Below are 26870 nucleotides of genomic sequence, written 5' to 3' on the forward strand. Positions count from 1 at the left end.
CAGAGTGCTAGGATTACAAGCATGAGCTACCTTGTGCCTGGTGAAATTTTTTTTTAAGAGACAGGGCTTCACTCTGCCAACTAGTCTGGAGTGCAGTGGTACGATTATAGCTCACTGAAGCCTCTACTCTTAGCCTCAAGTAATCCTCCCATATTGGCTTCCCAAAGTACTGTAATTATAGGTATCTCAGCCAATAAATAATTTTTAAGGTTTCCTACTATAAATACTGTTTTTAAAAAGGGTCTAATATGGTGGCTCACGCCTGTAATCCTAACACTCTGGGAATCCAATCCAAGGAGGGTGGATTACCTGAGCTCACAAGTTTGAGGCCAGCTTGAGCAAGCACAAAACTCCATCTCTACTAAAAATGAAAAACAGAGGCAAGAGGATCACTTGAGCCCAAGAGTTTGAGGTTGCTGTGAGGCAAGATACCACTTTACCAAGGGGGACAAAGTGAGACTCTGTCTACAAAAAAATACAAAACAAACAAAAAAAAGAGTTTAACATAAGATTCTTTGAGAACATTTTTTTTTTTTTTTTGTAGAGACAGAGTCTCACTTTATGGCCCTCGGTAGAGTGCCATGGCATCACACAGCTCACAGCAACCTCAAACTCCTGGGCTTAAGCGATTCTCTTGTCTCAGCCTCCTGAGTAGCTGGGACTACAGGCGCCCGCCACAATGCCCGGCTATTTTTTTGTTGCAGTTTGGCCGGGGCTGGGTTCGAACCCGCCACCCTCGGTATATGGGGCCGGCGGCCTACCGACTGAGCCACAGGCGCCACCCTCTTTGAGAACATTTTTAAATTAATCTTTATTCTTATTCTTTTTGTTTTTACAGGTACCTGCCACACGCCTGGCTATTTATTTATTTGTAGTTGTCGTTGTTTAACTGGCCCAAACTGGGTTCAAAACCTCCAGCCTGGCTGGTGCCATAACCACTGTGCTACGGATGCCAAGCCCATTTTCTTATTCTTAAGAGATTACTGGCTGGGCATGGTGGTTCATCCCTGTAACTCTCGCAGTCTGGGGGATCAAGGCAGGAGAATTGTTCAGCAAGAGTGAGACCCCCATCTCTAATAAAAATAGAAAAAATTAGGTGGGTATTGTGGCATGTGCCCATAGTCCCAGCTACTTGGGAGGCTGAGGCAAGAGGATCATTTGGACTCAGGAGTTTGAAGCTGTAGTGAGCTATGATGACACACTGCACTGCACCTTAGGCAACAGAGTTAGACTCTATCTCTACAAAATAGAGAGATTATTAAGGGGGCAAATTGTTATCAGTCCCTCCCTGTACTCTCAAAAAGGCTGAGGAAATTATTGAAAAGGGTCATAATGAAGAATTTAAGATGAACTTAAATTCTGTAGTACATAATTATAGATCTAGAAATTTACTGAAGTGGGAGCCTCTCCGCACCTCCAACTGCAGGGGTTTGGTTACAGACAAAGAAGGAAATTGACATGAAGTAGGAGACAAGAAGAAATTAGGTACTGAATTCCAGGTGCTGACACACTATACAAACTTTATAGATTTTTTCCCAGCACAAATCAAAAGCAGAAAAATCATCTCACCTGATTAAGGGTTGGAGGGTGTATTCCAGGAAGAGTCATAGTAGCATTTTTGCTACACTTCAGATAAAGGAAATATAAATACTGGAGAAATAACTAAGTGGGGGGGGAGGGAAAGGACAATTTATCACTTTGATAAAAAAACTCCCAATAAACTTAACAGAAACACTGAAAGAATTTTAAGAGGATGTTCAACTACACATCAAACAAATATGCAGACATTTAGGGACACAAAAGGGAATAAAACACAGGGCCTGCCATCACTGAGGAGCTCACATGGTCAGGGGAGATGGGGTAGGGGGTGGGCTTATTGTCTATAATAGGTAGAGAAGAGAGAATCTACTGAGCAGTTCTTCTTATTGTCCACTCATTTTATAACTTAGGTGGTTAACTTGGTCTTCAAGCTTGGCAGGGGGAAAATGTCACAGTCTATCATTCAAAAACCATTCTAGTTTCCTTGGCACAATTTTTCACTGTGAGATCTGGGCAACCTCTTAATCACAAGAAAGAACTGGTAACCTTTACAGTGTCCCAACAGCTAGTTAAACAGCATAACATAAACTAGAAGTAAAATTCTATAGGACTTGTAAGAATACTTACAGTGATATGTTGTGCTGGGATGTCTTTCAAGTGAGGCAGAAGAAATGTTTCACTATAGGCGGAATGAAGAATTGCGTTTCTACTTAGGACTAAAGGAAAATCTTATTTCAATAAATAAAAGCTATTCTGCTGAGATTATGAATAATAATGATAATTATTATTATCATTGATGATAATTTCCTAAAATTTATAAAAAAGTTTTTTTTTTTTGGTTTTTGGCTGGGGCTAGGTTTGAACCTGCCACCTCCAGCATATGGGACCGGCGCCCTACTCCTTGAGCCACAGGCACCACCATAAAAAAGTTTTACATCTCTAAAAGATCTCTATCACCCAACTCTCCTAATCATTAGAGATTTTCTGGAATACATCACTAGTATAAATAACTGGTATTTATTCAGAATACTGATCTTTAGAATTGATAGCGCTTCTACTTTAGTATAGCTTCTTAATTAAGAAAACAGGTTTAGGTAAGTTGTTTGCATTTAGCACTAAACATAATCTATTTTCAAAGGAAAAAAAAAAAAACCCTTACAGTATCTAATGTCTTAGTTATGGCCTTAGTTAGGCCTTAGCAGATGACCATATCCCTGGAAAGAGAAACAGAGGGATACTCTATTTCAAACGGATACAGCAGAGCTGCTCTTTTTGGAGTCACAGGGCATGAAGTGGTCTCCTCTGCTATGTCCTGAGGCTTTTCCTTTAATTCTTGACCACAGTTATTGCAGTTATCTTCTTCAGGATTGAAGCCATTTTGAAGAATCTCAGTTTGCTTGTCCATTTTGTCATCTTCTACAGTATCAATATAGCCCAAGACTGACTCCACATTGATATCTGATTCTTGAAGACAGTCATCACCAATGCTAAGATGTTAATAGAAAACAAAAGGTCCATTCTTATCAGTAAGTGAACATTTGGGAAAAAATTTATTTTATAAACATTAAGTTTTAGAAATCAATTTATTTTTGTTTATTTATTTTTTGAGACAGAGCCTCAAGCTGTCGCCCTGGGTAGAGTGCCGTAGCATCACAGCTCATAGCAACTCCTGGGCTCAAGCAAGTCTCCTGCCTCTGCCTCCCAAGTAGCTGGGACTATAGGCACCCGCCACAATGCCCGGCTAGTTTTTTTTTGTTGTTGCAGCCATCATTGTTGTTTGGCGGGCCCAGGCTGGATTCGAACCCACCAGCTCAGGTGTATGTGGCTGGTGCTTTAGCTGCTTGAGCCACAGGCCCCAAGCCCAATTTATTTTTTATTTATTTATTTTTTATTGAGACAGAGTTCACTTTGTCAACCTCTGTAGAGTACTATAGCATCACAGCTCACAGCAACCCTCTTGGGCTTAAGCCAGTCTCTTGCCTCAGCCTCCCAAGTAGCTGGGACTATAGGTGCACACCACAATAGCCTGGCTATTTTTTGCTGCAGTTTTCACTGTTGTTTAGCAGGCCCAGGCCCGGGTTGGGCTAGAAACCGCCAGCCTTGGTATATGTGGCTGGCACCCTACTCACTGAGCTACAGGCACTGAGCCGAATTTTTTTTTGAGACAGAGTCTCACTCTGTTGCCCAGGCTAAAGTGCTGCGGCCTCAACCTAGCTCACAGTGACCTCAAACTCCTGGGTTCAAGGGATCCTCCTGATTCAGCCTCAAAGTAGCTGAGACTACAGGCACCTATCATACCACCTGGCTAATTTTTCTGTTTTTAGTAGAGACAGGGTCTCACTCCTACTCAGGCTGGTGTTGAACTCCTGAACTCAAGCAACCCTCCCCACTTGGCCTCCCAGAGTGCTAGGATAACAGGTGTTAGCCACTGCACCCAGCCTGAAATCAACAATTTAACAGATTACAAATATAATGAAGGAAAAAGACCACTGCATTCTAACTTACCTCAAGAAAAGTTTTAAGCACATGCAAATGACTGATTCGGGGATGTCAGGGAACTGCTGTAGACAGAGTTGTAACAGTTGTATGTCTGTCTTTTGTAAGGCAACTTCCATTATGTCAGGGCACAAGCTAAGACAAAAAAATCAGAATCATTATTATGTATTAAGGAAAATCTCAATTTCAAATAATTTACAAGCTTTTCCAGAGTTTCAGAAAATTAGAGCTGTAAAAAACAAGGTCAAAAGAGTTATGCATGTTAAGTTTAGTGTGCATAAACATCTACCTGTAAGAAACTACATGTGTTTGGATAAGCTGCATCAGACAGTTCCGAGGATAAAATGATGGCTCTGCTTTACATCTTCCCAGAAGTCCTGTTACTATGTCTCCAATTATAGCATGAAAGTCAGGCGTCTGTTTCATAGCCAAAAATTTACGTAGTTCCACTTCAATGTGTTTTTCTGAATCTTTCTGAAAAGGCAGAATTAAAGAATTGAGTCTGGCATATTAATAAATGTTACTCTGAACTTAAAATTTCCTAGCACAACATTTTCTCAAATCACTAACAGTATTTGTGCATTCCTAAGAAACTAGAGATGATACTACAATTTGCTACACAAATAAAATGCAAAGAAAAAACCTCAAGGTTTTAAAAATTAAAATCTTTAGAAGGCTAAATTGCAAATATATCTAATGTAGAGCTGAATAAGAAACAAATGAAGCCAACAACATAACATCACTCTCATGAGATGGCGGAGTCCAATAAGAGAAAATACTGGATCAACTCTGACAACCATGAGATACTATACAACTGTTAGCTCTAGCTATAAAAAGGATCAGAAAGATAAGATGGAATGAAAAGTAGGATTTCTTTTAATCACTTGAGCTCATTTTTCAGATTTTTTATATTTTAAATTTATCTTTTTGTTTTTTTATTATTATTAAATCATAGCTGTATATACTAATGCATTTATGGGGTACGATGTGCTGATTTTATATATAATTTGTTTTTTTCTTTTTTTTTGTAGAGACAGTCTCACTGTACCGCCCTTGGGTAGAGTGCCGTGGCGTCACATGGCTCACAGCAACCTCTAACTCTTGGGCTTACGCGATTCTCTTGCCTCAGCCTCCCGAGCAGCTGGGATTACAGGTGCCTGCCACAATGCCCGGCTATTTTTTTGTTGCAGTTTGGCCGGGGCTGGGTTTGAACCCGCCACCCTCAGCATATGGGGCCGGCGCCCTACTCACTGAGCCACAGGCGCCGCCCTTATATACAATTTGGAATGCTTACATCAAACTAAATTTACCTTTATGGTTAATAAAAGTTGTTTGGATGGTGGAACCTCTGGCAGTAAATTCTCATCAGTTTTTCGTCTCCTTAACTAGAATAAAGTAAATTGATTAGGATTACAAAGCAATACAAAAGATCCAATATACATCTAGAAAAACAGAAAACACCTGAAAAGAAATGCGCATTTAATCTAATAAGCTTTTAAATGTAAGATTTGTTATAGGAAAATGTGATTTTAACTTTGAAATTAAGTACGTAATTTTTTTTTTTTTTTTTTGAGACAGAGTCTCACTCTAGCACCCGAGTAGTGCTATGGCTTCCTCATAGCTCACAGCAACCTCAAGCTCTTGGCCTCAAGCAATCCTTTTGCCTCAGTTTTTCTATTTTTTTTTTATGTAGAGACAGAGTCTCACTTTATGGCCCTTGGTAGAGTGCTGTGGCCTCACACAGCTCACAGCAACCTCCAACTCCTGGGCTTAAGCGATTCTCCTGCCTCAGCCTCCCGAGTAGCTGGGATTACAGGCGCCCGCCACAACACCCGGCTATTTCCTGGTTGCAGTTTGGCCGGAGCCGGGTTTGAACCAGCCACCCTCGGCAGCATATGGGGCCGGCGCATTACCGACTGAGCCACAGGCGCCGCCCCCAGTTTTTCTATTTTTAGTAGAGATGGGAGTCTCGCTTTTGCTCAGGCTTGTCTTGAACCTATGAACTCAAGCAATCCACCCGCCTTGGCCTCCTAGAGTGCCAGGATTACAGGTGTGAGCCACCATGCCCAGCCTGGTTTTAGTTATTTAAACACAAAATAAAATCTCTGTACTGAGGAAGCTTTTATTACTATTTGCAAACTGGTCCATTTTTACACATAGGCCTTAATGCCACACACAAATGCCATAAAAAATAACTAATAGACTACATGTGTCATTTCTGGATGAAGGTTACAAGGTAATTGGGTTCAAGCCTCAAAATGACTAGTCATCAAGATGAAAGCTGTAAGATCCATAACGATATAAATAATTTAGTCTTTCTCTTTTTCGACATTTGCACTGACATTTCTATTTTGATTACGAAACTTACAGTTCTTGACTGCTCTGAGTTCTGGGATCCAAGCCCACATCCCTGAGATGTTTCCCAGTTTACAAAATGGGGCATGAAATGGGTGCCTAAGAAAACACAAAATGTACAATTTCTGGAATGTTTTGATTGGCATATACCCAACTAAACAAAGAACAATAAAACACAACCACTCATGTACAATTCAAAAGAAGCTTTAGAGGCTATGTAATTTTACTGATAACCTCAGATCAGTAAACCATAATACAATTAAAGAATCACATGCCCAGCAACATTAAGTCAACAGATAAAGCCATGGGTAAACAAGGGAGAGTAGAAGTATAATTGACTTTGCTTTGGGTGTTCTCCCATGGGCCCTGAAATAGGAAGAACACACTGTATATGGCTCTTTGGCAATATGGATTCTAGGTATATTTCAATGAACAGTGGCAAAGTTCAAAATTAAGAACAGACCCTGTATAAAGGAGGATGGGGAATCTACATATGAAACTAGGAGCTAATAAAACAGTTTGTATTAATGAACAAACATATAAGCATGTTCCTACCTGGATCATGACCATGCTTGAGTTTGCCAAGGGCACCTGCTAACGATGACACTTCACACTTGTATGGAATCACAGTTAGAAATTTTCCGTGCAGCATAAACAGATTTTCCCCATAATACCAAAGCTATAAAAAAAGTTATCAAAAACAGAATATTTGCTTACAAATTCTGGTGTCACGAAGCCTTGTAACAATAATTTGCTGTGGAAGCTATCATAGTATAACAAAAAAGAACAAGAAAAAGTCAAGTAACTTTCCATGAATCTCACATGCACAATTTACTGTGCTCTTGGGCTCTTATTTTTGCCCAAGTCTGAATGAAGCATGATTTACATGACATTTTTGACTCAGAAAATTCTAATCAACACATACATTTAAAGTAACTGAACTGTTTAAAACTAATGCTCTCATTCTGATATGTCTATCAACATAATAATTATTCAGCCTATTGTAATAAGGGCAAACTGTTATGATGCACTAAATTAAAAAAATATCAGTGTGGGGTAGGGGTAGGTTGTCATGCCTGTGATCCTAGCACTTTAGGAGGCCAAGGTGGGAGAATCACTTGAGGCAAGGAGTTCAAGACCAGCCTGACCAAGAATGAGACCTCGGGCGGCGCCTGTGGCTCAGCGGGTAGGGCGCCGGTCCCATATGCCGGAGGTGGTGGGTTCAAACCCAGCCCCGGCCAAATTAAAAAAAAAAAAAAAAAAAAAAAAAGAATGAGACCTCATCTCTATAAAAAACAGAAAAATCGCTGGGTGGTGCCTGTGGCTCAAAGGGTAGGGCACTGCCCCATATGCCGGAGGTGGCGGGTTCAAATCCAGCCCAGGACAAAAACTGCAAAAAAGAAAAAAAGAAAAAAAAAAGAAAAATCGGGTTAGGTGAGGTGGCTCATGCCTGTAATCCTAGCACATTGGGAGGCCAAGGTGGACGGACTGCTTGAGCTTAGGAGTTTGAGATCAGCCTCAGCAAGAGCTAGATGCTATCTCTAAAAAATAGTCTGGCGTTGGCTCGGCGTCCATAGCACAGTGGTTAAGGCACCAGCCACATACGAGGGTGGTGGGTACGAACCCAGCCCGGGCCAGTAAACAACAATGACAAGTCCAACAAAAAACAGCCAGACGTCCTGGCAGGTGCCTGTTAGTCCCAGCTACTTGGGAGGCTGAGGCAAGAGAATCGCTTGAGTCCAAGAGTTTGAGGTTGCTGTGAGCTGTGACTCACACACAGAACTCTACAGAAGGCGACATAATGACACTATGTCTTAAAAAACAAACAAACAAACAAAAAAACAATAGTCTGGTGTTGTGGCGGGTACCTGTAGTCCCAGCTACTGGGGAGGCTGAGGCAAGAGGATAACTTGGAGCCTAAGAGTTTGAGTCACTATGAGCTGTGACGCCATGGCACTCTACCCAGGGCAAAAAGTAAGACTCTGTCTCAAAAGATAAATAAATAAATAAAATTTATAAAACAGATAAAAAGGCAAAATCAACTGGACATAGTGGCATGCACCTATAGTCCCAGCAACTGGGAGGCTGAGGCAGGAGGCTCAGTTAAGCCCACGAGTTTGAGGATGCAGTGAACTATGAGGACGCCACTGCCCTCTATCCTGGGCCTCAGAATGAGTCTGTCTCACGGAAAAAAAAAAAAAAATCAGAATTTAATACAGTTTATATCTTTTTTTTTTTTGTAGAGACAGAGTTACACTTTATGGCCCTCGGTAGAGTGCTGTGGCGACACACAGCTCACAGCAACCGCCAACTCTTGGGCTCAGGCGATTCTCCTGCCTCAGCCTCCCAAGTAGCTGGGACTACAGTTTATATCTTATGATTCTAATTATAAGAGTGTAAAAATAAAACAAGTCTATCAGTTAAAATCTTAAAGGAACGTGGAATACAAAAATAAATTTGTTACAGCGGTAGAATTGGCGAGTGGATAATTTTATTAACATTACTTTTTTAAAATATAAATTAAATTGTGTGCTGAGAAACCTAGTCTCTTTCCCCTCTTATTAAAATTATCAGTAACATTCTATTGCCTTGATTTCCATTTTATTTGTATATAAATATCTATCCACTAAACAACCAATACTTTTTTTTTGTGAGATAGTTTTATTATGTCGCCCTCAGTAGAGTGCCGGGGAGTCAGCTCACCGCAACCTCACACTTTCGGGCTTAAGCGATTTCTCTTGCTTCAGCATCCCAAGTAGCTGGGACTACAGGTGCCCACCACAATGCCTGGCTATTTTTTGGTTGCAGTTGTCATTGTCATTTAGCAGACCCAGGTTGGGCTCAAACCTGCCAGCCTAGGTGTTATGTGGCCAGTGCCCTACTCACTGAGTTACAGGCACCGAGCCAACAACCAATGCTTCTTGAACACCTTGGCTTGGCACTGAAAATGAAACAGAGAGAGGCCAAGAGTTTGGGTCTGCATTGAGCTATGACTGCACCACTGCACTAGTTTGGGCAACACAGTGAGATCCTGTCTCTACTAAAAAAATTTAAAAGAGAAAGAAAGAAAAGGAAATACAATGGAGAACAAAACCATTGCTGCAAGGAGTTTATAGTCAGCTTAAATTTTAATTCTTTAAGTATTTTTATGTAATTCCACAGTAACATTTAATATATAACCTAAGATACTAATTTATTAGAAGTAATAACTTTGGGTTATAGTTCAACTACAGAGGCAAAAAGATCAAACCAAAGAGCAGCTAAGAAAAAGTTGTTTTTTTTATTAACTGACTGTTTTCCTTTGAGAACACAGAAAATTGGCTATAATTTGACCTTTTGGAAGTATAAACATAGTAAATTATTAAAACAATAACCAAATTAAATATAATATTTTATTTACTTAATTTATTTTTTGGAGACAAATTCTCATTCTGTTGCCCAGGTTGGAATGCAGTGCTACATTCATAGGTCACTGCAGCCTTGAACTCCTGGGCTCAAGTGATCCTGTTGCCTCTGCCTCACTAAGTAAAGTTGGGACTACAGGTGTTAGCCCCTAAGCATGGCTAATAAATCTAGTAATTTAGGTTAAAGAAAGAAGAAATCTTTTTTTGTAGAGACAGAGTCTCACTTTATGGCCCTCGGTAGAATGCCATGGCCTCACACAGCTCACAGCAACCTCCAACTCCTGGGCTTAAGCGATTCTCTTGCCTCAGCCTCCCGAGCAGCTGGGACTACAGGCGCCCGCCACAACGCCCGGCTATTTTTTGGTTGCAGTTTGGCCGGGGCCGGGTTTGAACCCGCCACCCTCGGTATATGGGGCCGGTGCCTTACTGACTGAGCCACAGGCGCCGCCCAAGAAATCTTAATTTATTTTAAGAAAAACTACTGAAGTATTTATTTATTTATTTATTTTTTGCTAGGTGCAGTGGCTCATGCCTATAATCCCAGGACTTGGGAGGCCAAAATGGGTGGATTGCCTGAGCTCCCAGGTTTGAGATCAGCCTGAGCCAGAGTGAGTTCCTGTGGCATCACAGCTCAACAGCAACCTCAAACTCCTAGGCTCAAGTGATTCTCTTGCCTCAGTCTCTTGAGTAGCTGGGACTACAGGCACCCGCTATAATGCCCAGCTATTTTTAGAGATAGGGTCTTGCTCTGGCTCGGGTTGGTCTTGAACTCCAAAGCTCCAGCAATCCACCCACCTCTGCCTCCCAGAACGCTAGGATTACCGGCTTAAGCCACTGTGCCTGGCCTAAAATAATTTTTTAGAATTATTCCTAAAAATAATAGGTCTTGGCCGGGGGTGGCGGCTCATGCCTGTAATCCTAGCATTCTGGGAAGCCGAGGTGAGTGGATTGCTTGAGCTTAGCAGTTTGAGACCAGCCTGAGCCAGAGTGAGACCTTGTCCCTAAAAAAACAAGTCGATCTGGGGGCCTCTATATTGCAATGGTTAGGGTGCTGGCCACATGCTCCAGGGCTGGTGGGTTTTAACACAGCCCCAGGCCTGTTAAACAAAACAAAACAAAAAAGCTGGGAGTTGTGGCGGGCACCTTTAGTCCCAGCTACTTGGGAGGCTGAGGCAAGAGAATCATTTAGGAGCAAGAGTTTGAAGTTGCTGTGAGCTGTGGTGCCATATCACTCTACCAAGGGCGACACAGTGAGATCTGTCTCCCAATAAATAAATAAATAAATGAATAAATACATAAAAGAAGAAAAAGTAAAAGTCATCAAGTGAAAAAACTTACTTGACCACTAGTCCCTTGTGGTAATTCCTTTGAAGTTTGTAGTGTCTGAAATTTTATGTTCCATATGGAGAGGCATTCTATAAAATAAGACATAACAAATTCAGAGAAAGTACCAAGTATAAATAAATAAATGTTATTTTAGAGTGGGAGGGAGTTAATAGTTAAATATACAAATTCTGCTTTATTTAGTATAAAAATGAGTTATGAAGATTATTTTATTGTCACAGGAATTCAAAAGCCTAAGAGGTCATCATGAGAAGTGGATTCTTGGAAAAGGGAGGCCTGAAGGGAGGTCTTTACCGGTTAGTTATGAATCTGTAATAATAATAATAATAAAAAAATACTCAACAAAGAAAAGCCCAGGACCAGATGGCTTCACCAGTGAATTCCAGCAAACATTTAAAGAATTAACACTTCCTTATTAGTACAGTGGTGAGTTAAAATAAAAAGAATTAACACCAGGGTGGCGCCTGTGGCTCAGTGAGTAGGGCGCCGGCCCCATATGCCGAGGGTGGTGGGTTCAAACCTAGCCCCGGCCAAACTGCAACAACAACAAAAAAATAGCCAGGCGTTGTGGCGGGCGCCTGTAGTCCCAGCTACTCGGGAGGCTGAGGCAAGACAATCACGTAAGCCCAAGAGCTGGAGGTTGCTGTGAGCTGTGTGACGCCACGGCACTCTACCGAGGGTGGTACAATGAGACTCTGGCTCTACACAAAAAAAAAAATAAATAAAAAAGAATTAACACCAAACCTTAAAACCTTTCAAAATATGAAAGAGGAAGGAATACTTCCTAATTTATTCCATGAGGATATTAGCCTGATACCAAGACAAAGATACCACAGAAAAAAACTACAGACCAATATCCCTTATGAATATAGATGAAAAAAATCTTCACCCAAACACTAACAAACTGAATCCAACAGTGTATTAAGATCCATGACCACATGGGATTTATTCCAACCATGGAAAATAAGTGTAACACAACACTTTAACAGAACAAAAGAAAAAAAATCACACGATCATCATGGTTGACACAAACAACGCATTTGACAAATTCCAACATCCTTCCATGATAAACAAAACTTACAAAACCAGAAACAAAGGAACTTCCTCAGCATGATGAAAGGCATCTATGAAAAACCCACAGCTGCCACCACATTCAATGATTAAAGATCGAAAGCTTTCTCTCTACAATAAGGAACAAGACAAGGATGGGTAGTGCCTGTGGCTCAGTGAGTAGGGCGCCGGCCCCATATACCCAGGCTGGCAAGTTTGAACCCAGCCCCAGCCAAACTGCAACAAAAAAATAGCTGGGCATTGTGGTGGGCGCCTGTAGTCCCAGCTACTCGGGAAGCTTAGGCAAGAGAATTTCCTAAGCCCAGGAGTTGGAGGTTGCTGTGAGCTGCCATGTCACAGCACCATACTGAGGGTGATAAAAAAACAAACAAAAAAACACAAGGAGGCCTCAACTGGGCGCGGGAGATGGAGGCGGGTGGATTGCTTGAGCTCAGGAGTTTAAGACCAGTGCGAGCAAAAATTGAGACTCCGTCTCTACTAAAAATAGAAAAAACTGAGGCAAGAGGATCGCTTGAGCCCAAGTTGGAGGTTGCTGTGAGCTATGACACCATAGCACTCTATCCTGGGTAACAGCTTGAGACTTTGTTTCCCCCCACCCCCCCCAAAAAAAGACAAGGAGGCCTACTTTCACCATGGCTATTCCAGTTATAGCCATAGTAATCAGGTAACACAAAGAAAAATACAGGCATCCAAATTTAAAAATAAAGCCAATTCTATTCACGGATGACATAATTCTAGATAGAGAAAATCCCAAAGAATCCGCAACAAAAGACTAGCATTAATAAGCAAATTCAGCAAAGTTTCTGGGTACAAGATCAACACACAAAAATCAGTTGAGTTTCTATGCAGTAGAAATGAAAAAATATAAAAAGAAAACAATTTCATTTATATTAGCATATAAAAGAGCAAAATCTCTAGGAACACATTTTTTTTTTTTTTTTTGTAGAGATAGAGTCTCACTTTGTGGCCCTCGGTAGAGTGCCGTGGCCTCACGCAGCTCACAGCAACCTCCAACTCCTGGGCTTAAGCGATTCTCTTGCCTCAGCCTCCCGAGTAGCTGGGACTACAGGCGCCCGCCACAACACCCGGCTATTTTTTGGTTGCAGTTTGGCCGGGGCCGGGTTTGAACCCGCCACCCTCAGTATATGGGGCCGGCGCCCTACTCACCGAGCCACGGGCGCCACCCTCTAGGAACACATTTAACTAAGGAGATAGAAGCCTGCACACTGAAAATTACAAAACACTGCTGAAAGAAATTAAGGAAGACATGAACAAATAGAGACATTTTGTGTTCATGAATTAGAAGACTTAGACTTATGTTATTAGGATGGGAATACCATACAAAGCAATCTACTTAATCAAGGCATTCCTTTTTTTTTTTTTTTAATGGAAATGTAAAAATCAAACCTCAATTGAATATGGAATTTCAAGAGGCCCAAATAGCTAAAACAAACTCGAAAAGTAGTACAAAGGACGCACACTTGCTGATTTTCAAACTTACTATAAAGTTACAGTAATCAAAATAGTATGGTACTGGCTCAATGGATTAGAAAACTAAGAGTCATCCATGGCTCTCAACAAGAGTTCTAAGACCATTCAAATGATGCTGGGACAACAGGAGAGTCACAGACAAAGGAATAAAGTTAGACCCTTCCTTTACCCCATACACAAAAATGAACTCAAAATGAATCAACAACATAAACAAAGAGTTAAAACCATGAAACTCTTAGAAGAAAACATGGGGGGTAAATCTATATATCTTGGATTTGGCAATGGATTCTTAGATGTGGTACCAAAAGCACATGAAAATTAAAAACTTTTGTGCATTAAGTAAGGAACATTATCAGGAAAACAAAAAACCCCACGGAACGGGAGAAACTGTTTAGAAATCATTTGTCTGAAAAGGGTCTAGTATCCAGAATACAAAAAGAAATCTTACAATTCCACTAGAAAAAGACAAGCAACTTAATTTAAAAATAAGCAAAGTAGGCTGGGCATGGTGGCTCATGCCTATAATCCCAACATTCTGGGAGGCTGAGGCCGGTGGATTGCCTGAGCTCAGGAGTTTGAGATCAGCCCCAGTTAAGAACAGAACCCCGTCTCTAAAAAATACCTGAATGCCGGCGCCTATAGTCCCAGCTACCAGGGAGGCTGAGGCAAGAGAATTAATTGCTTTGACCCAAGAGTTTGAGGTTGCTGTGAGCTATGATGCTACAGCACTTTACTGAGGGTGACAAAGTGAGACTCTGTCTTAAATAAATAAATAAAACCAAAGTACTTGAGTAGAATATCTCCACAGATGATATAAATGGCCAATAAGCATATGGAAAAACGTTCAACATCACTAGCCATTAGGAAATATAAATCAAAACAATAATGAGGTACTACTTCACATCCACTAGGATGGCTATAATCCAAAAAAAGGAAAAAGAGCCAGTGTTAGTGAGAATATAGAGAAACTGGGACCCTTATACAATGCTAGTGGGAATATAAAATGGTTCAGCCACTGTTGAGTTGGGCAGTTCTTCAAAAAGTTACACATAATTAACACATGGACCAGCAAATACACTGATGTACCAAAAGAATTAAAAATTAGTACTCAAATACATGTATGCAGATGTTTGTACACTGTACACTGTAACTAAAAGATGGAAACAGCTGAAGTGTCCACCAGTGAATGAACAAATAAATTGTACATATACATACAATGGACTGTTACTTTGCCATGACAAGGAACGAAATATTGATCTGTCAATGTGGATTAACCCCTAAAACATGTTAAAAGAAAGCAGACAGATATAAAAGGTATTGTGTAGTTCCATTTATATGAAATATCCAGAATAGGTAAATCCATAAAGGCAGAATGCAGACTTGTGTTTGCCAGGGGTCAAGGGCAAGAGTTATCAATGTTTCAACTGCCGACAGGCTGACAATGGATATTCGTCATTTCCATTTCGTTATGACATTATAATTGTGAGCAGGGTAGTGATACAAAGAAGTGTATTGGAGAGATCAATCAATGCAAAATGAAATGGAATACCTATTTAAGAAGAATTAGGAAGCTACAAAAATAAGTATAGCAACAAAGAGAAAGAATTACAATGGTTAGAGAGAAATGAAAAAGAAAAGACTAAAAGGCACACTAGAGGAAAAATGCAAAAGCCTTCTTAATTGATTGGATTTCAGTTACCTTTAGAAGCTGGCAGGGGACTTCCTAGGACTGCTACATGATCTTGATCCAGGACAGTGAGTGCAATACCTTTTTGAGCATTACCAGATGCAACAGCCTTGAGTAAAAGTGATCTAACTACCCTTTGATTTTGTTCTGCATCAGTTGGGTGTATTGGTATCAAAGTTTCATATATAGATCCATCAGAGCCTGTGGGAAACAATATTTGTTTTTCATTATTATATAAAGAACACTTCTATATAATAGTTAAATTTATTAGGTTATTCATGAGACTTTACCAATTTGATAAAGAATCCAACCAGAAAAATTATTACATCACTTTATGTTTTCCCTGAAAGAATATACTATAAACTTAAACTGGGGGGAGGAGTATATTAATAAAAACCTCAGTAAGAAATGTATTAAAAGGCTCAGTGCCCACAGCTCAGTGTTTTGGGTGCTGGCCACATACACCGAGACAGGTGGGTTTGAACCCAGCCCAAGCCTGCTAAACAATGACAACCATAACAAAAAAATAGCTGGGAGTTGTGGCAGGTGCCCACTTGGGAGGTGGAGGCAAGAGAAGAGTTTGAGGTTGCTGTGAGCTGTGATGACGGCGCACTCTACCGAGGGTGACACAGTAAGACTCTGTCTCAAAAAAAAGAAAAAGAAATGTAGTGGGTGGTGCCTGTGGCTCAGTGGGTAGGGCACTGGCCTCATATACTAAGCGTGGCAGGCACCTGTAGTCCCAGCTACTCGGGAGGCTGAGGCAAGAGAATCACCTAAGCCCAGGAGTTGGAGGTTGCTGTGAGCTGTGTGACACCATGGATTCTACCCAGGGCGATAAAGTAAGACTCTGTCTCTACAAAAAAAAAGAAATGTAGTAAAAGCCAAGAACTGCAAATTGTACATTCAAATTGAAATACTGAGGGGGGATGGCGGGGAACACAGATAATCTAGTTCCTAAAAGGCTTTATTAGGAAGTAATTAGCATCTGGTCTATACATTACATCATTTCTTACTCAATTACCCTAAAAACCATATGGAACTGCTATTTCCTTTTTTTTAAGATGGGGTGCCCAGGCTAGAGGGCACTGGCTATTCCCAGGCATGACCCCACTACTGACCAACACGGAAGTTTTTGACCTGCTCTTTTTCTGACTTAGGCTGGCTCACCCTTCCTCGGGCAACCTGGTAGACTCCTGCTCCCAGAAGGTCACCATACTGATGTCTGACTAGCATAGTATACTCCAGCCCAGAACTCCTGGATTCAGGTGCGCCTACTGCCTCAGCCTCCCAAGTAGTTAAAATTACTATTTCTTATAGGTCAACTGAATTAGGACAATTTCATGTGGTTATAGCTTTTTTTTTGAAACAGAGTCTTAGTGTGTCACCCCTGGGAGAGTGCCGGGGAATCACAGCTCACAGCAACCTCAAACTCCTAGGCTTCAGTGATTCTCTTGCCTTAGCCTCCCAAGTAGCTGGGACTACAGGTGCCTGCCACAATGCCTGACTATTTTTTGTTGTTGTTGTTTTTGTTATTGTTGTTTAGCAGGCCCGGGTTGGGCTTGAATTTGTAAGTCCTGGTGTATGTGGTTGGCACCCTAAACACTGAGCTACAGGCACCGAGCCAGGTTATAGCTATGCTACACGAAGATTGACATAATCCTTTGGTTTAGACTTCTTCACTTACACGTTCATTAAGCTAAAGCATTAAGTGCATTCCAACGACCTTCAAGATAAGATACATGATTAGAGTCTTTTCCTTAATAGCTATTACAAACATCTGCACATTGAAAAACTTAACAAAGGGGTGGCGCCTGTGGCTCAGTGAGTAGGGTGCTGGCCCCATATACCAAGGGTGGCAGGTTTGAACTCAGCCCCAACCAAAAAGCAACAAAAAAATGGCTGGGTGTTGTGGCGGGTGCCTGTAGTCCCAGTTACTTGGGGAGGCTGAGGCAAGAGAATCACCTAAGCCCAAGAGCTGGAGGTTGCTGTGAGCTGTGACGCCACAGCACTCTACTGAAGGTGACAAGATGAGACTCTGTCTCTTAAAAAAAAAAGAAAGAAAAACTTTTTTTTTTTTTTTTTGTGGTTTTTGGCCGGGGCTGGGTTTGAACCTGCCACTTCCGGCATATGGGACCGGCGCCCTACTCCTTGAGCCACAGGCGCCACCCAGAAAAACTTAACAAAGGGAAAAAAAAACTTCATAAAGAATTTTAATTATGATAATATGGAAATATTTTCTAAATACTGTTCTTGTTTATTTGTCCTTTACCTTTTCAAAACAACTTTAAAAGAAGCCATGAAGGGTGAGGGAGAGAGGGCATCACAAAGGTTTTGTGGGGTTTTTTTGCCCTGAAGTGGGGTTATGGAAGTTGAAAACTAGGGTTTTACTTTAGAGCTGTGGTCTCCAACCCCTGGTTGACCCAGTAGTGGCCTGTGGCCTGTTAGGAACGGGCTGCACAGCAGGAGATGAGCAGCTAAAGCAGGCAAAGCTTCGTCTGTATTGACGGCCACTCCCCATCACTTGCATCACCGCCTGAGCTCTACCTCCTGTCAGATTAGCAGCAAAATTAAATTCTCACAGGAGCACAAACCCTGTTATAAAGCGTGCATGCGAGGGATCTAGGTTGACCCTTGTTATGAGAATCTAATGCCGGATGATCTGAGGTGGAGCTGAGGTGCTGATGCTAGTGCTGAGGAACAACTGCAAATACATGTCATTAGCAGAGAGGTTTGACAGCACAGAGACCATAATAAATCAATTGCCTGCAGACTTACAGCAAAATCACTCCCACCCTGTCCATGGAAAAATTATCTTCCATGAAACCCGTCCCTAGTGCCAAAAAGGTTGGGAACCACTGCTTTAGGCCCTTATATAGAGGGAGAATCCAAGGCATTAAAAATCTGTAAAAAGCAGGTGGCACTGGTCAAAGCTGCTCTATTAGTCTCCAAAGAACTGGGCCTTTTTTTTTTAATCAGTATTTTTCTTTTTTATCAGTATTATATTGTCATTTATTGCTTATAGCAAATTTCAAGATATAAAAGTTACAGAAAAAACTGTTTTGCCAAAAGTACTTCAACAGCTCCTCAAAACATAGCACCACTGATCGAATGTATGACCAGATATGTGAAGTGAGGATATAAACACTAGAAGGGAACACAGAAGGGGAAAGGCTAGATGAGAAGGCTTCAGAAAGCCTAAGATTAAAAATATATACACTATCCTACAATATCACTGAAGGTTCAAAGAAAAAAACTTACATAATGACATCAAAGAGATGAATTTCCGATCCACAGACGCAGTAAAACTTTGTATAAGAATTTTTTCCTCTTGCCCAACTATAAGTGTGTATTTACTTAAGGTATGTGAGTTAAACATTTGCACATATGCAAAGTAATTTCCATGCTGCAAAAAAAAGTTATTTTATAAATATTGCCATTTTAACCACATAACCGCATTTAAGTATGTTAAAAGCAGACAACACTGTTGTCTCATTGTAATCACATCAATGAATACTTAAAAACTTCTTGTTCAATTACATGTAAAATGTTATAATTAGTGACTACTAATATATGTTTTAATACTTCACAGACAAAAACATTTAAAAATCTTCTAAGAGAAATACTAAAGTCCCACTTTACTTTTAAAAATATTATGGGCAATTTTTGAAATTTCACGAAATGGGCCAGGAACTGAATATATCACTTACTTTTTCAGTAATAAAAATTAAAACAGGATGCTTAAATACTAGGAAAAGCTTTGTCCACCTAAAAAAGAAGTAAGAAAAATTACATGATGGCAAACACCACCAGTTGAAACATAGTATCAATCAAAATTTAATCAATCTTTTATTAAATATCTTTTAGAGCCAGAAAGACATCAGAGAATACCTAATTTGGTGTTTCAAAATACAGTAAAACCTCCGTAGTTGACCACCTCCTTAAGTTGACCTTATTTTCATAAATCAGACATCTATCAGACGTGTATCAGTACAGTAGGCCTAGTTCCTTATGTCGAACACCTCTCTATGTTGACCAGTTTGTTGCAGTCCTGTGGGTGGTCAACTTAGAGGTTCTACTGCATATAGCACAGGGAATATTCATCTGTTAAATGCATCCCTGGATTTAAATGCAAGTTGTTAAACTTCCCGGATGATAATGTAAATTGTATAATTACCAGAAGAGCATGCAGAGCTTTTAGAACTTAAACTGACTACCCCACAATCTTTTTATCCGAGTTAGTTTTGAGACTCATGTTCTGAGAAAAACATTAAGATCTCACCCGCTTTTTTTTTTTTTTTTAAAGAATTTTTTTTTTTTTTCGTAGAGACAGAGTCTCACTTTGTGGCCCTCGGTAGAGTGCCGTGGCCTCACACAGCTCACAGCAACCTCCAACTCCTGGGCTTAAGCAATTCTCTTGCCTCAGCCTCCCGAGTAGCTGGGACTACAGGCGCCCGCCACAACGCCCGGCTATTTTTTGGTTGCAGTTTGGCAGGGGCTGGGTTTGAACCCGCCACCCTCGGTATATGGGGCCGGCGCCCTACCAACTGAGCCACAGGCGCCGCCCTCACCCACTTCTTTAATTGACAGAACTGAGGCACAGGGACAATTAAGGGTTGCGCAGACGTTGTATGGTAAGGTGGCAATTAGAAACAAATCCTCACCTGCAGAGTTCCCTTAAACACAGCTGCTCCCACCTTAGAGGCATTCATCAGGTCAGTCTAAGAACTGACTGTCATTGTCCACACTGTTCACTTACTAAGTCTCTGACTTTCAGAAATTTAGTTTGTACCAGGTGGACCTGGAGAAGCAGCAAGTCATATGGATAGGAAATGTGATAAATAATTAAGAATCAGAAATAAAATCATAAAATGTCCTTCTGTCATTTAGGTGGGTCATTTTTCCAGTTTTAGTCCAGAATCTGGGAAAGGAGAGGTCTTAAAGTACTACCATGATTTTATTAACAACAAGATGCACTTTTTGTCAGGGGAAAAAGTTGTAAAATTGGCAGTCAGGGTAATATGACAGAAACAATAATTTTTCCATCTTTTAGGATAACCCATTTTACCTTCAAATAACTGATTAGAGGAAGACTGTCATTAGAGGAAGACTCGACAGGTTTTTTTTTTTTTTTGTAGAGACAGAGTCTCACTTTATGGCCCTCGGTAGAATGCCGTGGCATCACACAGGTCACAGCAACCTCCAACTCTTGGGCTTAAGCGATTCTCTTGCCTCAGCCTCCCGTGTAGCTGGGACTACAGGCGCTCGCCACAACGCCCGGCTAGACAGGTTTTTTAGAATGTAATTTTGTCAGTGTCTTATAAATGATTTTTAATTAAGTCACTTTTATAATATTTATAGCCCAAAATACTTCTGAACATGACAAGAAATGTAATTAAAAACGGGTAGTATATTTTTGTTTTCATAAATTCACTTATTAAGTAGTGAAACTTACTTAATCACTTCTTCATTGGAGATAACAGTTTCTATTTTTTGTTGGGGCTCTGCAAGCAAGGCCTCTAAACCACGAATAGCCCCTTCCTTGAATAGCACCAATGGTTCTGTTCCTTGCATTGAATGTATCCTATAAACCTCAGCTGATAACTAGAAAAACAAAAGAATATGTCAACTTTTTTTTTTGAGACAGAATCTCACTTTGTTACCCTCAGTACAGTGCCATGGCGTCTTAGCAAACAGCAACCTCAAACTCTTGGGTTCAAGCAATCTTCCTGCCTCAGCCTCCCAAAGTAGCTGGGACTACAGGTGCCTGCCACAATGCCTAGCTTTTTTTTTTTTTTTTTGTAGAGACAGAATTTCACTTTATCGCCCTCAGTGGAGTGCCATGGCGTCACACAGCTCACAGCAACCTCCAACTCCTGGGCTTAGGCGATTCTCTTGCCTCAGTCTTCTGAGTAGCTGGGACTACAGGAGCCCACCACCAACACCTGGCTGTTTTTTTTTTTTTTTTTTTTTTTGTTGTTGTTGTTGTTGCAGTTTGGCCAGGGCTGGGTTTGAACCCGCCACCCTCAGTATATAGGCCAGTGCCCTACCCACTGAGCCACAGGCGCTGCCCAATGCCCAGCTATTTTTTAGAGACAAGGTCTTGCTCTTGCTCAGGCTGGTCTTGAACTTGTGAGTTCAGGCAATCCACCTGCCTCAGCCTCCCAAGTGTTAGGATTACAGGCGTGAGCCACTGGGCCCAGCCTCAACTTTTATTATAAAACAATTGATACATAATGTATACATTTTATATCATAGAAAGCTTATTTATGTATGTATTGAGACAGTCTCAGTTTCTACAAAGCTCACTGCAACCCAGGCTCCAGGGCCCCTCCTGCCTCAGGCTCCTGAGTAGCTGGAACTACGAGTATGCGCCACAATGCCTGGCTAATTTTTTCTATTAGTCAGTCTTGCTCTTGCTCAGGAACTCCTGATCCTCTGGGCTCAGCCTCCCACAGTGCAAGGATCACAGGTGTGACCAATCGCATGTGGCTTAGAAGGCTTGCTTGTAAGGGACCGACTGGTTTTCCTACAACACAAAATATTCAGAAGTCTTACTTTTGCTCTTACCCTCTCTACCCTGTCCCTGACTCTCCTCCATAGGCAACCCTTTTTACTCCTTTCTGGTTTATCTGTTGTGAATATTTAATAGTAGAGGGTAGGCTAAAACCTAGGTCTCCAAAAACTGGGGGTGATGAAGGTATAATTAAAGTCACTAATGCAGATGTGCATGTACTTCTGGTGTTAGATAAGAACTAACGCCACGGCTCGGCGCCTGTGGCTCAAGTGGCTAAGGCGCCAGCCACATAGCAGGGCATTGTGGCGGGTGCCTGTAGTCCCAGCTACTTGGGAGCCTGAGGCAGGAGAATCGCTTGAGTCCAGGAGTTGGGAGGTTGCTGTGAGCTGTGATGCCATAGCACTCTACCCAGGGTGACAGCCTGAGGCTCTTGTCTCAAAAAAAAAAAAAAAAAGAACTAATGCCACAATCATAACTATAGCCTGCAAACCCAAGAAAAGAAGCTAACAACATATGTGAGGTAAAACAAACAAACAAAAGAAAACAATCTCCACTGTGTAAAATTTAGTACTGTGCTATTCCAAAGTAAATGAAAAGACTAGAGCCAGGAAACAGCATGGCTAGCTAGCCAGAAGTTTCAAGGATCCAGGCAACAAGTGCCTTATTTCTGAATTAGCCTTATTGTAAGCCACTAAGAAAATGTACCAATTATATTTAGAGTTAGACATTTATTTTATTTTTTTGAGACAGTCTTAAGCTGTTGCCCTGGGTAGAGTGCTGTGGTGTCATAGCTCATAGCAATCTCCAACTCTTGGGCTCAAGCAATCCTCTTGCCTCAGTTTTTCTATTTTTAGTAGAGATGGGGTCTTGCTTTTTGCTCAGGCTAGTCTTGAACTTGTGAGCTCAAGCAATCTACCTGCCTCAGCCTCCCAGAGTGCTAGGATTACATGCATGAGCTACCTCACTCTGCTCCTATAGTTTGACATTTACAACTAGAAAGAACTCACTGGGTGTGATAGCTCAAACTTGTAATCCTAGCACTCCAGGAGGCCAAGGTGGGAGGATCCCTTGACCTTAGGAGTTAGAGACCAGCCTGAGCAAGACCAGCCAGATCCGCTCTCTACTAAAAATAGAAAAACTGGGGCGGCGCCTGTGACTCAGTGAGTAGGGCACCAGCCCCATATACTGAGGGTGGCGGGTTCAAACCCAGCCCCGGCCAAACTGCAACAACAACAACAAAAATAGCTGGGCGTTGTGGCAGGTGCCTGTAGTTTAAGCTACTGGGGAGGCTAAGGCAAGAGAATCGTCTAAGCCCAGGAGTTGGAGGTTGCTGTGAGCTGTGATGCCACAGCACTCTGCTGAGGGTGATAAAGTAAGACTGTCTCTAAAAAAAAAAAAAAAAGAAAGAAAAACTAGCAAGGCATTGTGGTGGGTGCCTGTAGTCCCAGCTACTCAGGAGGCTGGGGCAAGAGGATCACTTAATGCCACGACACTCTATCCAGGATGACAGAGTGAGATGCTGTCTCAAAACAAAAACAAAAACTAGAAGGAACTTTTGAGACTAACCTAGTTTAAGATGCTCATTTTATATCTAAGAAAAAGTTACTTAACACACTTAAGGTCATTAGTAGAAAAGGCACAACTAGTCACGTTTCTTTTTTTTATTATATTGTGTGCAATACACAAAGTTTGCAGGGTCTATTCTGAGAAAGGGCACAGTAAGTCCACTAACTAAAATGAAAAACTGATTATAACCTTATGTTCCCTTTCCCAGAGGCATTAAGATAAATAACACATGTTCTATTATGAATGATTCTGTTTCATCAGTAAGCTAAATAAATATGTTGGAAATCTAAAGACTTACTGTGGCTTTAAATACTTTATCCAGGTTTATATCTTCACTATTCCATATTCTCAAAACCTTAAATCAAAACATACAAATTAAAATGCATCCCATTCTCTATTTATATATAATAAACACAAATAGTTAATAAATCAACATTAGATTTATATTTAACATGCTATAATATAGAAGTTTTAACACTTACCTTATTATCATGTACAACAATATACTCTCCAGTTTGAAAGTTACAGACAGCTGGACATGTTATAACTTGACCTTGTTTCACTGACCAGCTCCCCAAGGGTTTCTGATCAGAAACCTAATGAAATTAAAATAAATATAACATTAAAAAAAGTCAATTTCAGACACTAAAAGAAATTAAACTTACAATCGACATAAAAGGCTGGGAGCAATGGGAGCTATTGTTTAACAGGTACAGAATTTTAGTTCAGTAAAATGAAGAGTTCTGGAGATGGATGGTAGTGATAGCACTGAACTGTACATAAACTAAAAATTTGTTAAGGTGGTAAATTTTATGTGTATTTTACCACAAATAAAAAATTTTTTTTGAGGGTGGCGCCTGTGGCTCAAGGGGTAGGGCGCCGGTCCCATATGCCGGAGGTGGCGGGTTCAAACCCAGCCCCGGCCAAAAAAAAAATATATAAAAAAATAAAAAAAATTTTTTTTTTTTTTTTTTTTGAGACCGTCTCATTATGTCACCCTCAGTAGAGCGCCATGGCACCATAGCTTACAGCAACCTCCAACTCTTGGACTTAAGCTATTCTCTTGCCTCAGCCACCCAAGTAGCTGGGACTACAGGTGCCTGCCACAACGCCTGGCCATTTTCTTGTTGCAGTTGTCATTGTTGTTTAGCTGACCAGGGCCAGGCTCCAACCCCCCAGCCTCAGTGCATGTGGCTAGCGCAGTAACCACTGTGCTACAGGTGCCACGCCCACCACAAATAAAATTTAAAAACTTTTAAACAGTAGTTAATATAAATATTCAGCTGAATGCATCCATGCAGAGTGCATGGCGTTACTGACCAGTGACCCTTTGGCCCAGCTACAGATGTTCAATATGAAAAAAAAAATATATATATTTATATATACATAAATATGAATTCCTAAAATGAAAAATATGCAAATTAACAATGCTTTATTAATAAACAACCGTACATTTTATTTTGTTATTTATTTATTTATTTTGAGACAAAGTCTCACTTGGTAGCCCTCAGTAGAGCACTGTTGCATCATAGCTCACAGCAACCTGAAAATCCTGGGCTCAAGCGATTCTCTTGTCTCAGCCTCCCGAATAGCTGGGACCACATGCACCCACCACAACACCAGGATATTTTTAGAGACAGAATCTGGCTCTTGTTCAGGCTGGTCTTGAGCTCAGGCATCCACCAGGCTGGGCCTCCCAGAGCGTTGGGATTACAGGCGTGAGCCACTGTGCCGGGACCTTGTACATTTTAAAAATTGATTCCATTATGCCTCTGAACAGGGGTATAGGTGATTAAGTAGGGATAGCTGGGATCATTCATATTCAATTCCAATCAGCCACTGTATTCCTATGTAGGAACAGCAAAACTGCAAACCCACTTGCCAGTCCAGGTCAAGAACACAAAGCAGAGCCAAAACAGTACAGGGAGCTGTTGGTAACCCCTTCCCAAAACTTCAAAACTGATAGCTAACTCCTTAAAGACACGGGCAACTATGTTCAATAGCGCAGATAAAAATAAATGCTTTCTACGTGACCACCAAAAGCAAGGGTATAAAAATGTTGAATCTTGGCTTTAGGCTGACAAGGGGGTGGGGCGTATAGATTTCCCCAGACCCAACTCCACGAATCACAGCCTGAATCAGAGTTGCCAAGAGACTGGTCAGTCGCAATCAAGCTATCAAGAAAGTCCTTTTCCCCTCAAAATGTATTTTTCCCAAGTAGAGGAGGCTGAAGTGTTTAGACCCAGAATTATACCACTATTCCTACCCTGTCAACTGTCATCCTCTTCCGCCCAATCTCCGTTCTACTACTCTCCCCGCAGCTGGGATGACAAAGACCCTAGCAGGGAATCTTGGCAAGGCCATCCCTGCAAGTTCCGAAGCAAAAAGCGCCTATTCCCTTTCCTCTTGTATCTAGCCCACGTGCAGTTAGACGCTCTGTTGCCTACAACTCAGAAACATGCCTCTACTCACGCAGTGGTTCTCAACCCTCCTAATGCCGTGACCCTTTAATACAGTTCCTCATGTTGTGGTGAACCCCAGACATGAGGAGCAGTGTATCGGTTCCTAAGACCATCGGAAAACACATGTTTCCGATGATCTTAGGCAACCCCCGTGAAAGGGGAAAGGGTCGTTGAGAACCGCTGTGAGTCTACTGGAACACAACCATGCCACATTCTAGACCTCACTCAGCGCCCCAGACAGGCCGAAGGCTTTCTGCAACGCTCGCTCCACAGTTTACCTTTCTACAGCCGTGAGAAACCCAAGCTTGGGCTCCGCGCTGAGAAAGAGTCGAGACTGGAGCCCGGTGTTCCGATTCTACCGCTCTTACCTTATAGAGAATAACGGTCCTGCCGCTGTCGGTCACTAAAAACTGGTCTGTTTTGTCGCTGTGCTCCACACCTAGGAGTCTATCAGATCCGGCGCCCAGGACTAAAGAAGACAACGTGAATTCCTCCTCCAGGGCTGCCATTTTGGGCAAACCTACGGTCGCCGGCGTATCGCTCCCGGCAGGCTTCGCGCTTTCTCTCGCGATAAAGAACGGGTTTGATGGGGCGGGCGCCAGCCAAGGCAGAACCCCACTCTTGCAGCCTGCGACCTCTGGCGGGCCGAAGGAGCGCGGTAGGGTAGAGAGGGCCGGGGTGTGCGTATGGGCCCCGCCTCCCAAGGCCACGCCTCCCCTGGGTCCCGGATGTGTTCCTGGCGAGAAAGCGAAGGGCCAGCCAGGGACCTGATACACCTTTAGCGTCCTGCGTTGCACGTTGCCGTTCACAGATATTGTCTTCAAAGACTGAAGGATGGGCTGGAGAAGTGGGCGAATATAAATAAACTAGGTTGCTTTTTACTTTAAGGAAACTCCCTAGGAATTCCTCCCATGGCCTCCCATGTGGAACAATATGCCAAG

General features: G+C 41.6%; 1 protein-coding gene across 3 annotated transcripts in view; it reads right to left on the bottom strand.

Moving 5' to 3' along the window:
• Positions 1–26548, bottom strand: part of NOL11 (nucleolar protein 11) — a 28929-nt gene extending 2381 nt beyond the window's left edge. Inside the window, exons 1-16 of one of the 3 annotated variants that reach the window (XM_053570815.1) lie at positions 26298–26548; positions 23950–24063; positions 23766–23822; positions 20840–20988; positions 19095–19152; positions 18646–18790; positions 15400–15588; positions 11133–11209; positions 6946–7069; positions 6404–6489; positions 5346–5420; positions 4325–4509; positions 4045–4170; positions 2796–3026; positions 2167–2245; positions 1570–1662 (exon numbers count right to left, since the gene is read on the bottom strand). In XM_053570815.1, the coding sequence (XP_053426790.1) occupies positions 1570–1662; positions 2167–2245; positions 2796–3026; positions 4045–4170; positions 4325–4509; positions 5346–5420; positions 6404–6489; positions 6946–7069; positions 11133–11209; positions 15400–15588; positions 18646–18790; positions 19095–19152; positions 20840–20988; positions 23766–23822; positions 23950–24063; positions 26298–26438 (1929 nt within the window). In that variant the 5' untranslated portion in view covers positions 26439–26548. Of the gene's footprint in view, positions 1–1569; positions 1663–2166; positions 2246–2795; positions 3027–4044; positions 4171–4324; positions 4510–5345; positions 5421–6403; positions 6490–6945; positions 7070–11132; positions 11210–15399; positions 15589–18645; positions 18791–19094; positions 19153–20048; positions 20778–20839; positions 20989–23765; positions 23823–23949; positions 24064–26297 lie in introns of those variants that run through there. The other 2 variants (XM_053570816.1, XM_053570817.1) reach the window with 2 other exon arrangements.
• Between the last annotated feature and the right edge of the window lie 322 nt (positions 26549–26870).

This window comes from Nycticebus coucang, chromosome 18 (genome assembly GCF_027406575.1).
Source record: "Nycticebus coucang isolate mNycCou1 chromosome 18, mNycCou1.pri, whole genome shotgun sequence".
Taxonomy (NCBI): domain Eukaryota; kingdom Metazoa; phylum Chordata; class Mammalia; order Primates; family Lorisidae; genus Nycticebus; species Nycticebus coucang.